The sequence below is a fragment of the Pipra filicauda genome, unplaced genomic scaffold (genome assembly GCF_003945595.2).
Source record: "Pipra filicauda isolate LSUMZ 115617 unplaced genomic scaffold, ASM394559v2 scaffold47_size6085603_pilon, whole genome shotgun sequence".
Taxonomy (NCBI): domain Eukaryota; kingdom Metazoa; phylum Chordata; class Aves; order Passeriformes; family Pipridae; genus Pipra; species Pipra filicauda.
In genome coordinates, this window is record NW_024104620.1 from 4,871,341 (window position 1) to 4,885,410 (window position 14,070).

At 42.0% G+C, this 14,070-nt stretch overlaps 1 protein-coding gene across 2 annotated transcripts in view; it reads left to right on the forward strand.

Annotated features, from left to right (window-relative positions):
- Nucleotides 1–14,070, forward strand: part of PRDM2 (PR/SET domain 2) — a 64,240-nt gene that overhangs the window by 37,934 nt on the left and 12,236 nt on the right. The window contains exons 7-9 of one of the 2 annotated variants that reach the window (XM_027736345.2): nucleotides 4,187–4,297; nucleotides 4,787–9,158; nucleotides 11,108–12,978. In XM_027736345.2, coding sequence (XP_027592146.2) covers nucleotides 4,187–4,297; nucleotides 4,787–9,158; nucleotides 11,108–11,120 — 4,496 coding nt within the window. In that variant the 3' untranslated portion in view covers nucleotides 11,121–12,978. Of the gene's footprint in view, nucleotides 1–4,186; nucleotides 4,298–4,786; nucleotides 9,159–11,107; nucleotides 12,979–14,070 lie in introns of those variants that run through there. The other variant, XM_027736347.2, reaches the window with a different exon arrangement.

The window sequence follows — 14,070 nt, forward strand, 5'->3', positions numbered from 1 at the left end:
CTGCAGTTATTTGTTGGCTGCAGATCTCAAAGAAACACCAGTAATTTCAACTCATATCAATTATTCTTTTCCCTCATTAACCCAAGGTTTATGGGGAGGCAAATGTCCCCCTCCTGTATTCCTTGTAAGTGGTGGAAGCAGCGTTTGAGCTCAGTTGTGAGTGTCCTTCTTACTTCATGATCTTAACTGGGAACATGTTTGGTGCTGCACTTAAAGGTTATTAAAGATAATAGCATCTTGTGCAATTGGGCAATGTTTAATTATAGAGTTCAGCTCCAAGTATATGGAAAGACTGTGTTTAACATCTTCCCTCCTGGCATCTGAGTGTGCTCATCCCAACCCACCAGAAATAACTCAGTGGTTTAACTGTTTCATCAGTACTTGGCTTAACAGAAAAATCTGAGCACAGGTAACTGTAGGTTGTTAAGAGGTGTCTTGGTTTTACCAAGAAAATAAAATATGGGCAAATAAAGATTGTTTCTCTCTTATGTTGTTGCTCTGTTGTCATCTGAACTCTCCAAAGTTAGTGGGAGTAGTGATCATCTGGACATTGCAACAGGCCCAGGAGATCTCATTCCACTGCCAGTGTTACACAGGTGTTGTGAAGGTGGAAAGGCAGATAATGCTCATGCTGACCTATCTTACAACATGCGTGAAGGAAAGGGGAGAAAAAAGAACCCTATTTAAAGTTGCAAGACAAGTTGGTGCAATCCTCTTTTGATCTTCCTCACTGTAGACAAGAACCTACTTTCCATCTGGTTCTTTCATTCCTTTTCCTTTCCATCTTTCTTTCCCAATTCTTCTAATGCCCATACACACATATTAAGTTCTGCCCTTCATTTATTCTTTTGGCATTGTTTCCATTTCACTTTCCCTGTGTTTCATTCCTGTATCTTTCTTGTTTAGACCAAGTGGAGGATCCAGCTGGCCTTGGCAGCCATGTAGGACCCTTCAGGAACCTGATGGTAAGTGCACGTGTGTGCTTATACTCAGGCTTCCACCAGGTTCTGTCTTCTGAGGCATTTCCCATCTCCTCAAGGTTTCTGTTGGTTCCTCTGAAACTGTGACTAAACTCAGGGACAGACCTTGGGCTACTCACTGCTATCAGAATAGTAGGTTGAAGTTTTCATGGAAAATCTGCAGGAAGAAAACGATGCAAATCTTTCAGGTTTACATGAGTTAAAAAGCACTTTGAGAATTTATGGGGGAAGGTCTCAACAGGTGTTAAATATCTTCAGACGTTCCTGAACTCCAGGTACTGAAAGCTGGGAGAGCATATCAGTGAACTATCTCTTTACTATTAACTTTATTCTTAGATTCTTTTCCTGGGCACCTACTTTTGAACGTTCAGGGCCATGAAATGATGCATCTGGGACAGTCATTGCCATACTTGAAAGAAACCTCCTACCTAGAACAAACTAAATCTTAAAGGAAAACATCACCAATGGGTTGGTGTCTCTGGCTGCTGTGTGTCAGCAGTTGGTGTGACACAGCTGAAATGCTGTACACACAAAGCAGTTTGGCTCTCACTGTTCAGAGCAAGGGCAGGTTTAGTGCTCAGTGGATCTTCTTTTCAAATGCATTGATGCTTAAAGGCCAAGAACTCATATCACAGAACAGGTTGCATCTCTTTTTAGCAGTGTGGCAGCAGAGCTTGCAAATGATCTTCTTTCCATCAGTGTGTGACATGAGTAACTCGATTTTTGTGTGCAGATCCTGCTATTGTAGTGATTTCCCAGATTATAATTGGATTTGGGGTGCTATGAACTGTGTATTCTGTAAATGGATGACACTTTGAAACACTTGTGCAGGCTTTAGCACTTGGCTTTTCTGTTGTTCCCTCTACATGCTTTACCTCACACTTGAAAGATATTTCCAATGTTGTTAAAAGGAAGAATTAATTTGGTGTTGGTTTGAAGACTTTGACAGGAACCTGTTGTTATGCTGAAATTCAGTGCTGCTGTGGAATTAGGTGAGTTGTCCAGTCACTTCATCTGTGATGCCATCATATGCTGCACCATGTGTAAAATAGTGTCTCTAAGCGTGGCCAGGGTTGGCAGCTGAGAGGGGCCTGTGCACCAATCTTTGCCTCCTCGTGTCCAATCTCACCTGTAGAGACAGAGACAAACTGAGAAGTTTGTCATTTAAGTCAAGATATTGATGTTGGTCTTCAGATGATAAGTGGCCTGCAAAAAGGTTGACAGCTCTTGGGGTTCTAGCAATGAAATGGGGTTTGTTATATCACTCCTAAGGTGTGTTGTGATGCGTGTTTGATTCCCCAGGAATGTTTTGTAATCTTACATTTACACCTTTCCCTAGAGATGAAACCGTTTGCTTGTGTTACTGTACATTCCCAGAGAGATTGCAGGTGACTTGGCAGATATTTCTGGAAGCTTATTTGAAATCCTTTATACTCAGATCACGGTACTACTGGTTCTAATTATGACCATTAGAGGTGCTGATAATTATTTTTTATGTTCAAATGGGACATTCAGTAGCCTGTCAGGTAAAGATGCACTTGAACTCCTTGTGCCTGTGTGAACACTCAAATATGTGCTAAATCTTCTGGAAGTTGTAGGTGTTTGATATAAAATCAAAGTTAAATATTGCATTGTCCAAATAATTCGTTGTAGCAGGTTAGACACGGGTATTGTTCCAATATTTGAGGATATTCAGGGATAACTGTTAGTTCACCTTGGGGAGGATGCCTGTGTGTGTTCCAAAGGTGACAGAAATTCATCCTGAGTGACTGTTGTCAGTTTATGAGACTAAAAACTGTTAAATTGGACTAAGAAAATACAAAAAGGTTTGTTACCTACATGAAACTGAAACACTGGAATTTGGAGGTGGCCTGTGAAATCTGAGCTCCTTGAGCAGAAATACAGATAATTATTTAGATAGAATGTTCAAATCAAAACAAGTGTTTCCTGTCTCTGAGCTGCTGTCTTGGGGAGTGTACTTGGGACTTCTCTGTTTGAATAGAGGAACGTGTTTTTTAAAAGGCATTTCAGTTTCTTGGCTCAAGATGTGAAAAATATTTGAGGGGTAAAAAAGAGGAACTTGTTGACAGGACTGTGACTTGGAAGAATGTGCTCCTAAATAGGAAATGGGTTTAGGGCTGTGATGGACACTTGGGATCAGAGGGAAGGGGCAGCGTGTTATAAAATAGCTTTTTGTGTGTTGGAGGGGGCAAAGGAGGAATCTGGATTGCTGTTTCTGGAAAGGTCTCCTTCCCAGGAGCTGGTGTGTGGAAATGGGAAGTTTCAGAGGAGACACAATTTTATGTCTTCTGTGTGGAGAGTGTGGGCTGTGCAGTGAATTCAACTGGAAGACAGTGTTACTTGTTATTACACACTCCTTATCAAAACTTCTGTATATTATAGGGCTGAATCTGTAAAATCAATGGAAAAAATCAGCAGTACTTTGTAGTGCAGTGGAAAATGAAGTTTTCAGTGTGTTTACATCTTGCACCACTGGTCAGCTCTTTGCATAATGCCCTTTTGTGTTCATTATCCTCTGCAACTAATACTTGCTGCTTCACTTTGCTAACAGAAAGTGTTAGCAAACTTGTTTGTGTCAGTGGACACAACAAAATACCTTTATATTTTGCTGTTACCTGGTTCCATCTAATTTGGTTTTACTGCCTTTGCCTTGTTGGTCAAGCTCATGGTGCTTTTAGTCTTCTCAGCTGTTATTGCTTTGTTGCTTTTATTATTCAGAAGGTTTATAGAGCTACAGTAACTTCTCTGGGTTTCTGTTTCATCAGGTTTCCAATTAACATTAAGGAGTAATAGTATATGAAGAAATTTTCTATTTTCCATATATTTCTGTGAGATACAGGAATTTAATGGCCATAATAAGGTCTTGGGTAACTTCATGATGTGAGCTGGTTAACCCTGGACGGGACATTTCTCCTGTAGTTTGTTCTTGCTTTGAAAGTGTGGAAAGTATTTTGGAGTCTGAGGTTTTTAGAAACTCATTGTTATCTTTAATTATGATTTCTTCTGGGCTCCAGAGGCTGCTTTGCCTCAGTGCTGTCTGTTCTGCTCATCTGTCATTTGTATTCCTCAGGAAAGCAGGGTCTCTACAGAAGTGGGTTACATTCCAAAGCTGGGGGTTTAACTCAAGTATGACAAATAAGAGTTACTGAACAGGAATAATAAGTGTTGGGATTTTTCCTCCCTAGGAAAGAAGAAGACTCAGGAAGGTAAAAACAAGGGAAAGAAGGCAGCAGATACAAAACAGAAAAAGACTGATTTGGATTCTACTTCTGCAGATATGAAGGATTCTAAAGAGGGTAAGTTCTCAAGTATCTTATCTTTTTGCTTCTAACTATCATTTTGAATCAAAGAACACTTTTTGTCATGTTTAGTACATTAGCAGGTTATGTTAGTGTAGCAAAGTGAACATGTTTATTCTTAGTTAGGAACTGGGGTATTAGAAGCACGTCACAGATGTACAAATCTGGCCACAGGAAAAACTATTGAACTGCAAAATTTAGGCATAAACCTGAACTCCTTAGAACAGAAGAGCAGAGTTCTTATTCTAAAATATTGTCTTTGGAGCTTAGTTACACAGTCATTATTTATTGCTAGTTAACAGTGTCAAGGGGAAAAAACCCAATATTAATTCTTTTGACCCGTAGCTCTTCCATGCCTTCACTCTGTGGTCCCTTCTGCTTGCCCAACACATGCACCACTGTTGTGATTTCGGAAGAGGGAGAAGCAAGGTGTAGCACACTCTGAAGAGTTTGGTAAAAATATCTCCTGCTTTTCTCGTGTTTCAGGTCATAAAGAGGAAGATGAAACGCCTTCTGCTTCTGCTGTGCTGTCCCTGGAACAAACAGCTGTGATTCAGGAAATGGTAAATCAGGATGTGCTTCCAAAGCTGATGATCCCCAGTCCGACCAACGAACCACAGGTGGTAACTGAAGACAAGCAAGGAGAGGCAATAAACTGTGCATCAGATGATTTGGATGACGATGAAGAGGAGGAGGATGAAGAAGAGGAAGATGAGGAGGAGATGGAAGATACCAATATGCCTAAAGAAAATGCTGAAATGCCTTTGATGTGCGAAGAAAAGTTAGACTCCCTGGAAGAACAAAAGAGTACGTCGGAGGAATCGCCAGAAAACTCTCCAAAGAAGAAGCTCGTGGTGAAAATCCCGAAAGCAAGAGGTGAATCCAACGGTGACGTTCAGGAAACTTTCATGTTTCCCTGTCAGCATTGTGAGAGGAAGTTCACAACAAAGCAAGGGCTCGAGCGCCACATGCACATCCACATATCCACCCTCAACCACGCCTTCAAGTGCCGCTACTGCGGGAAGGCCTTCGGGACCCAGATTAACCGGCGAAGGCACGAGCGACGCCACGAGGCCGGGCCCAGACGGAAACCCTTCCTAACCCTGACGTCATCACAACACCTGGATAACGTTGCTGATAACCAGGTAATTGTGGATGATGGTCTTAAAGACGACCTGAACGTTCCCGGTCTTGTGCAAGACTCCGTTGCCTTGGATTCTGAGAAAGCTTCCCAAGAAATGTCCAACTCCGCGTTTGCTGAGGAGAACAAGGAGCCCAAAGAATTGCACCCGTGCAAATACTGCAAAAAGGTGTTTGGAACTCACACCAACATGAGGAGGCACCAGCGCAGGGTTCACGAGAGGCATCTTATTCCCAAAGGGGTCAGGAGAAAAGGATTCTTCACCGAAGAGCCACCGCTTCCCACAGAGCCGGCCCCATCAGTGCAGAGCGTGTACATAGCCAGCACGGAGATCGAGGAGGAAGGGGAAGTAGATGATGTCTATATTATGGATATTTCCAGCAATATCTCTGAGAATTTAAATTATTACATTGATGGGAAAATCCAGTCCAACAGCAGCACGAGCAATTGTGATGTGATTCAGATGGAGTCCAACTCTGCAGACCTGTATGGGCTGAATTGCATCATCAGTCCGGTCACGGTGGAAATTTCCTCAAATATAAAGGTTACACAAACACATGTGAGTGAACCTCCTAAGGAACCCTCTAGCAGTGGGAGCAATGAATCCAAAAAGAGAAGAACTGCCAGCCCTCCTCTTGTACCAAAAATAAAAACTGAAATAGACCCAGAACCTATAACTCCTACAAGTTCTTTAAATCTTCCTCTTAGCATTTCAACAGAAAGCTTATCTTTTCATAAAGAAAAAGGGGTTTATTTGTCATCAAAATTAAAGCAGCTTCTTCAGACACAGGACAATAAGAAGATAACTCCATCAAGTGAAATCCCGAAACTAGGACCTTCTGTTACATCATCACCTATTTTGCCTCCGGTATCCAGCAGATTTAAAAGAAGGACCAGCTCTCCTCCCAGTTCTCCACAGCACAGTCCAGTGCTTCGAGACTTTGTCAAATCAGGTGAGGGAAAAGCTGTGTGGAACGATAGCATTCGGAGCTCAAAAATGCCAAAGTTAGAAAGCCACAGCAGCTCGCCTGCTTGGAGCTTGACTGGAAGGGAGGACAAAGAGACTTTGAGCCCTCATTGCTATGAAGAATACAAAATATCAAAAGACTGGACAGCAGCTCCAACATTTGGCAACGTGTGCAACCAGCAGCCGCTGGATTTATCCAGTGGTGTGAAACAAAGGTCTGACGTCAAAAGTAAGACTCAGGTTCCCTGGGAGTCCGTTTTAGACCTGAGCGTGCATAAGAAGCCCTGCAGCGATGCAGAAGTCAGGGAGTGCAAAGAAAATTCCATCCAGCCAACGTGTAGTGGCGTTAAAAAGAAGAAGCCAACCACGTGCATGTTACAGAAGGTGCTGCTGAACGAGTACAACGGGACGGACGCGGCCCCGGAGGGCGCGCTGGGGGGGAACGGCAGCGCCAGCCCCGGCAAAGCCCCGGAGCCTCAGGCAGAGCCCGACGGGGATCCCGGGCTCTCGGCATCGTCTTCCACTGACGCTCAGCCCCTCAATTCCTCCGCTTCCCCTGTGCCACAGGCACCCGCTGTACCCCCTGTGTGCCAGCTGCCCCCCTTGCTAACCCCCACCAACCCCCCCTCCCCGCCGCCCTGCCCGCCCGTGTTAACAGTCGCTACATCGCCTCCTCCCCTGCTCCCAACCATGCCCTTACCCATTCCAGATGTGTCTGCCAGTGCCACTAACACCTCCTCCTGTCCATCACCACTCTCCAACACTACTACCCAGTCCCCACTACCAGTTCTTTCACCTACAGTTTCTCCTTCTCCATCCCCTGTTCCTTCTGTCGAACCTCTTATTTCTGCTGCCTCACCTGGCCCTCCTACACTCTCTTCCTCGTCTTCCTCCTCCTCTTCCTCCTCTTTCTCCTCCTCCTCGTCTTCATCATCTCCATCTCCGCCTCCTCTTTCAGTAGTTTCTTCTGTTGTTTCCTCTGCTGATAATCTTGAAAGTTCTCTCCCAATAATAAAACAGGAAGAAGCTGAAAACGAGCAGCAGAAAGCAAGAGAAGATCCCCACACTTCCAGTGACTCGGGAGTCGTGCAGGAAACGTTCAGTAAGAGCTTTGTGTGCAATGTCTGCGAATCCCCTTTTCTTTCCATTAAAGACCTAACGAAGCATTTATCTGTTCATGCTGAAGAATGGCCCTTCAAATGTGAATTCTGTGTACAGCTTTTTAGGGATAAAACAGACTTGTCGGAACATCGCTTTCTGCTCCACGGAGTGGGCAATATCTTTGTTTGCTCCGTCTGTAAAAAGGAATTTGCTTTTTTGTGCAATTTGCAACAGCATCAGCGGGATCTCCATCCAGACAAGGAGTGCACACATCACGAGTTTGAAAGTGGGACTTTGAGACCCCAGAATTTTACTGATCCCAGTAAGGCCAACGCGGAGCACATGCAGAGCCTGCAAGAAGATTCCTTGGAACCTTCCAAAGAGGAGGAAGATGAAGATCTAAATGATTCCTCTGAAGAGCTTTATACTACTATAAAAATAATGGCTTCTGGCGTGAAATCTAAAGATCCAGATGTTCGTATGGGCCTCAATCAACACTACCCGAGCTTTAAACCACCTCCCTTCCAATATCACCATCGCAATCCTATGGGTATCGGAGTTACTGCCACAAACTTCACTACCCACAATATTCCTCAGACTTTTACTACTGCCATTCGATGCACAAAATGTGGGAAAAGTGTCGATAACATGCCCGAGTTACACAAACACATACTGGCCTGTGCCTCTGCCAGTGATAAAAAGAGATACACACCTAAAAAAAATCCAGTGCCCCTCAAACAGACAGTGCAGCCTAAGAACGGCATGGTGGTTATAGCTGGGCCTGGGAAGAACGCCTTCAGACGAATGGGTCAGCCTAAAAGACTCAATTTCAATGTTGAGATTAGCAAAATGTCCTCCAATAAACTAAAAATAAGTGCATTGAAAAAGAAAAACCAGCTTGTCCAGAAAGCTATCCTGCAGAAAAAGAAATCTGCCCAGCAGAAGGCGGAGTTGAAAAATAATCCATCCGAGTCGGACTCTCACATCTGCCCCTACTGCAACAGGGAGTTCACCTACATCGGGAGTTTGAACAAGCACGCCTCGTACAGCTGTCCCAAAAAACCCATCTCTCCCTCCTCTAAAAAGAATTCTTCCAAAAAAAGTGCGAGTTCCTCGCCCGCGAGCAGTGACAAGGGCGGCAACCAGCGGAGGCGAACGGCGGACGCGGAGATCAAGATGCAGAGCACTCAGACCCACCTGGGCAAGACCCGAGCACGGACCTCGGGGCCGGCCCAGCTCCAGCTCCCCTCGGCCTCCTTCAAGGCCAAACAGAGCGTGAAATTTGTACCTTCCATGCGCTCTAAAAAGCCAAATTCGTCTTCGTCCCTGAGGAACTCTAGTCCTGTAAGAGTATCTAAAATGTCCCACGTGGATGGGAAAAAAACTAAGGTGGTCACTAAGAACAGTTCCTCTGGAATGTCCAGCAAAGCGTCCCGGAAACTGCACGTCAGAATACAAAGGAATAATAAAGCTGTTCTGCCAAGTAAATCTGCTGTGGCAAGTAAGAAAAAGGCAGACAGGTTCAGTGTAAAGTCTAGAGAGAGGATTGGGGGACCCATCACGCGGAGCCTGCAGCAGGCAGCAAACGCAGAGGCAGCAGAAAACAAAAGAGATGAAAGCAGTACAAAGCAAGAGCTAAAAGATTTCAGGTAAGCGTTTCATTTGAAGTTGAAACAACCCAGGAACACGTTGCTTGCTGGTTTGCCAGTTTTCTTGGTCTTTTTTTTTCTTTTTTTTTTTTTTTTTTTTCCCTTTTGGAGTTTCTCATGCTTAAATAAAAAAAAAAAACACAACAAACAAAGCAAAGTTGCATTTCCTGAACCGTGGTTGAGCAGCTCACTGATGCCGAGGTCTGATGTACATACTTGATGCATTTTGTCATGTTGTCATGAAATAATACACGGTTTGTATAGAGAATGTCTTTAATTATAAACTGAATTGAAAGCTCTGGAAAAAAAAAAAAAAAAGATGTCAATACTTGAGTGCAAATAAACTTTGTCCTTAAACTCAATGTTATTGGAGACGCTGACCTTGTATTTGGTATCTAAGGTGGCCCAGCACCATTCTAGATTTATTTATGGCTAAAAATCGTGACTGCATTTTTTACTCACTCAAGTAACTTGCTTTGGTTTGTAATAAAAAGCATTCTCTGCATATATATATATAAGTATATATATAAAAGAAACAAACCATGACCAAATACTTCAAAAATGTATGTGCATACGGATTGAGTCAGATCATTAAATACTTAATATAAGGGAAATAGACATGTAAGAAAATTTACATGAACATGTAAATTTGTTAGAATTATCATGCTTTTATGTTTCACTATAAAATTTTATAATTAAAGTTCTATTTCTTTTTGAGAAGAAGCATTTTAATCACAAGAAAGGGTAATACTTCAATAAATAAATAAAATCTTAATCTACGTGCCTGAGTCCCGACTCACGTCTTCATGTAGTCTCTGCAATCACTAGTATATTTTGCACAGTGTTTATAACCTCTGTTACTTTGCTCCTGCCCTGTTATTCTGGGGAACAGGTGTCTGATTTGCCGAGGAACTTTCCCAAAGCTCCCGGGTAATTTTGGGGTTGGTGATTGCAGCGCTGGCTGTGATTAACACCAGATTGAGGGGTGAGGGGGGGATGATTTATCAAAGTCATGCCTAAGTGGAGGAGGGGGAGGAACTGGCAGCCTCTGTCAGAACAAGTGTCCCTGAGCAGGATCTGTTGAGTGTCAAAATCCAAACTGTTCACAGCTTGTGTGTCTTATGGTGGAGGCTCCGAGGTGGAAATTGTGAGGAAATACTTTGTAAAGTAAAGATTCCCTATAGCAGAATTATTCCCAAGGGCTAGAGGGGAATTTAACTTAAAATAGTCCATACCCAAATTAGGATGTGTTGAAGGAAAAATATCTTATTGGAATTTGGAGACTAAGGGTGTAAAAAATGCCTTTTAGGAACAAGAAATGTCTCCCAGGCCTGTTCTCTTGGGACATAAACATCTTCCTGTTAATTCTCATCAGCTGCTCTCTCAGTGTTATGTGTGAAACTGTATTTAAATGATGCCAGAACAGATCAGAATAAGAAGCCAAAATGACACATCTTTCCATCCAAATGAATCATTTGACCTCAGGCAAAATAACGAGGTACTTGGAAATCAGTGCATATGGGAATTGTTCTGTAAGATCTGGGGGGAAATATCCATTGACCAGGGGTAAGATTTCCTTGGCTGGCTCAAATACCATCACTTTGCAGTCTTGGTCAGTGTAGTGAGCAGTTTCACTAGGAAATTATTTTTGTTTCTGAAATAACTTTCATAAATTTAGATTGTCTATTAACCTTTTTATATCAAATATGAAGAATTTTTTTGCCTTCACACACTAATGTCAGCACAGCTTAACTTTGATTCTTCTCTATGCAGGCACTGTTGGGTTTGTTTTTTTTTTCCCCAGGAAATCTCAGTATTTTTCCAAGACTTCCTTCATGTAATACTTATTTGTTTTTCACCTTTCAGTTTTTCTGTGTAAACACACTCCGTTCACAAATTGTTTTGTCGTTTACCTTCAGTTTTTGTTTTTGTTTATTTTTATTTTCTAGGACTCTCCTGTAAAAAACAAACCAAACAAACAAAAGTCCCTTACTGCCATGGTAGAGCTGTTGCTCCTCTTAGGATAAGCACTACGCCAAGGGATGGGAAATGCAAGCTTGTGAAACCCTCAGGAGCTGACTCACAATCACAAAATTCCCTGCAGGCTTCTTGCTAACGCTCAGTGTCAGGCCTAGATTTCCTTATTTCGTGCCTGCCACGCACAGGATGATTCAGATTAAAGAGGAGGATGCTACTTAAAGCAATTAAACCCCACGGGAAATCATCAAGAGAAATAGTGGGATTAACTAAACCAAGCCTCTGCTCTGGTGTTTGCTCAGCTCCTGCTTTGGTCCAAACCTTCGTGGAGTTCATTGGCTGCTTGGCAAAGCAGGTTCCTGCAGTGTGTCCATAACTCAGTGTAGATTCAGGGACAACAATTGCTGCACTCAAAAGTATTTTTGTCATGTATTAAGTCTCTTAAAGCCTTTTGTCTAAATGAATCAGTAGAGGCCAACCCAGCACGGCAGAAATCCCTTTTCTTCCCACCTTCTCCTCGCTTCCTGACTCTTTTCCATGTCCTGCATACAATGGGGAAAAAAAAGCCTCAATTGGGTGTTTTATGAATTTTCCAAGTTCGTATTTACACATGCCAATAAAACTTTATATAGCAACAGTGAGTTTCTAAACAGCAGATATTTCATGGATGCAGTGTATCTTTTTATGGATCAGAAGGCCAGAGCAGGGCTGCAGACCTGCATATTTTGCAAGTTAAATCTATAATTACTCTAAAAGGTCGTACACCTCTAATGATTTAAGACAACAGATCGGTCTATTGTTCAGAACAGCTTTTTCTGGAAATGCCATTTGTCACGTGTTCCTAGAGCTTTCAAGATTAATGACGGAATGGATGGAAAGTGACTTAGTTTCTTTATACAGCCACCCCTTATATTTTTGTTCTTGACTTAAAAAGTAATCTACCTCTTAAAAAATTTGTAGTTTAATACTTGTTTGGTGAATTTGTGCCACTTTAACTTTCACTTTCACTATCATTCCCATTTTGTTACATTTCTGTTATGGGGACTTTATGTTGAAATATTGTATAAAGCATTTGTAGCAGGTTTAAAAAAAAATAAAATATTTAAAATTATTTAAATTGTTTTGGACACTTCAATTGTACTATATGTGATTTGCATTTTACATTAATTTCATTTTGTTTTCATTTTGGGTTGTTAATCTTGGAGCATGTTCCTGTATTAAAGTTTGCTGTTAGTTATATTGTTTCTTCTATTGGAGAGTGATATAAAGACTATTCTAATGAAAACATTAAAATTACAATTTGACATAAAAGTGGGGTTGTCCTTGCTTTTGAACACTGTAGCCTTGCTGAAGGGGCTGTAATGCAGGTAAGCAGCTGCAGAGGGATTTTCCTCCTCCATCCGTCCATGCTGTAAATTCCAGCTGTAGTTCCAAGTCTGTGGTGTTGCAAACACTTAATGACCAACTAGATGGAACCATCATGGCACATTTTCTATAACCAATAAAGGAAACTTTTTAAAAACTCGTGGGAAACTCGCCTTTTGTGTGGAAAGCAGGAAAATGAAACGATGTACATCTAGGAGGAATTAAGTGTTCTTGCATCCTTCAGTTGGCTGTGCCCCAGTTCACTGAAATGAATTTATACCAATTTGCCACTTCTGACTTAGCCTTAGGATTTTGCTTTTTAATTGTGGACACAGTTAATAAATTCAAAGTATTTAAATAAAAATTGCACGCACCATTTCAACTTCGGATATTATAGTGTTTTTCTGATACTACAGTGTTCTATTTTTATATGCTTTAAACTTGTGAAACAGTTTAATAAAAAAATTACGTATAAAGACTTTGGCTCTGAGAATTTTGGAATGTTTTATTCCACCATCAAGATAAATGTTCTGCCTCCTGCAGTGGAGCTGGAAGTATCTGTGTCCCACAGTGGTGTGGGATGGAATAATGTGACATGGATAAGCCTGAGAGTGTAACAGCAGCCAATTCCTGCACATGGTCACTCCTAGTCCAGTAGTATTTTATGGAGCTGTCTATTCAAATTAATGCTTCTGTTTAAGATTCTCTGGTAAGAGCTCCCAGTTTATTTTCTCATGTGCTGTGTCATTCCTTGAACATGTTCTCTCTGTAACAAAGTTTTCCATGGATTTTGGATGTGGGGTTTTGCACTCACACTGCGGTTCAGGAGTTGCACCAGGAGGGAACAGTTGAATCCTTAGTCTACAGCAGCAGTTCCATCAATGGTAGGAAGCTACAGTGAAGCTTTTTTAGTCTTGACTAGATTTTACTCAGTTTACCCAAGTGAAAACGTGCTTTTGCATACCCATATTTGTATTTGGATATTTTATAAGAATTAAGAGGCACAAAAAAAGTTTAAAACCCCTGCTAGTTTTGAGATTACTGAGGGCAGGAGATAAACTTTAGTAGCTGTTTCACATCTTCTGTTGCTGACAAATGAGATGCCAGTTGGTGTTTGGTCTTTGCAGTCTCAGTATTTCAGTCACCTTGTAAGGATTTATTGGCTGTGAATAGCAGTGAACTGATCATAAATAAAGCAGCCTCATTCCTTGGTATTCTGGCAGAAATGCTGTTGCCATTGTCTTTGCTGTGATATTAAGTCCTGTTGTGTACCAAGGACGTGCCACACAGATGTTCACCCTCATTTGCACCCACCAGTTCACCAGTGAGGGGATCTCAGCTCCAAAATCAGAGTGGATCCTCAGGGGGGTTCATTCCTAAATAGGTGACTCGTGGCAGATACAAACATCCAGCTTTCATAGTTACTGTTGCATCTCATCTGCATAATTGAATTTCCCTGGCTTTTATAGCCGCCTCTTTATGATCTGAAGCAACAATAAAGCTGTGATGTTGCCCACAAAGTGCTGACACGTCTTGAAACACATCCAAACAGGCAATGAAAACAATTAAA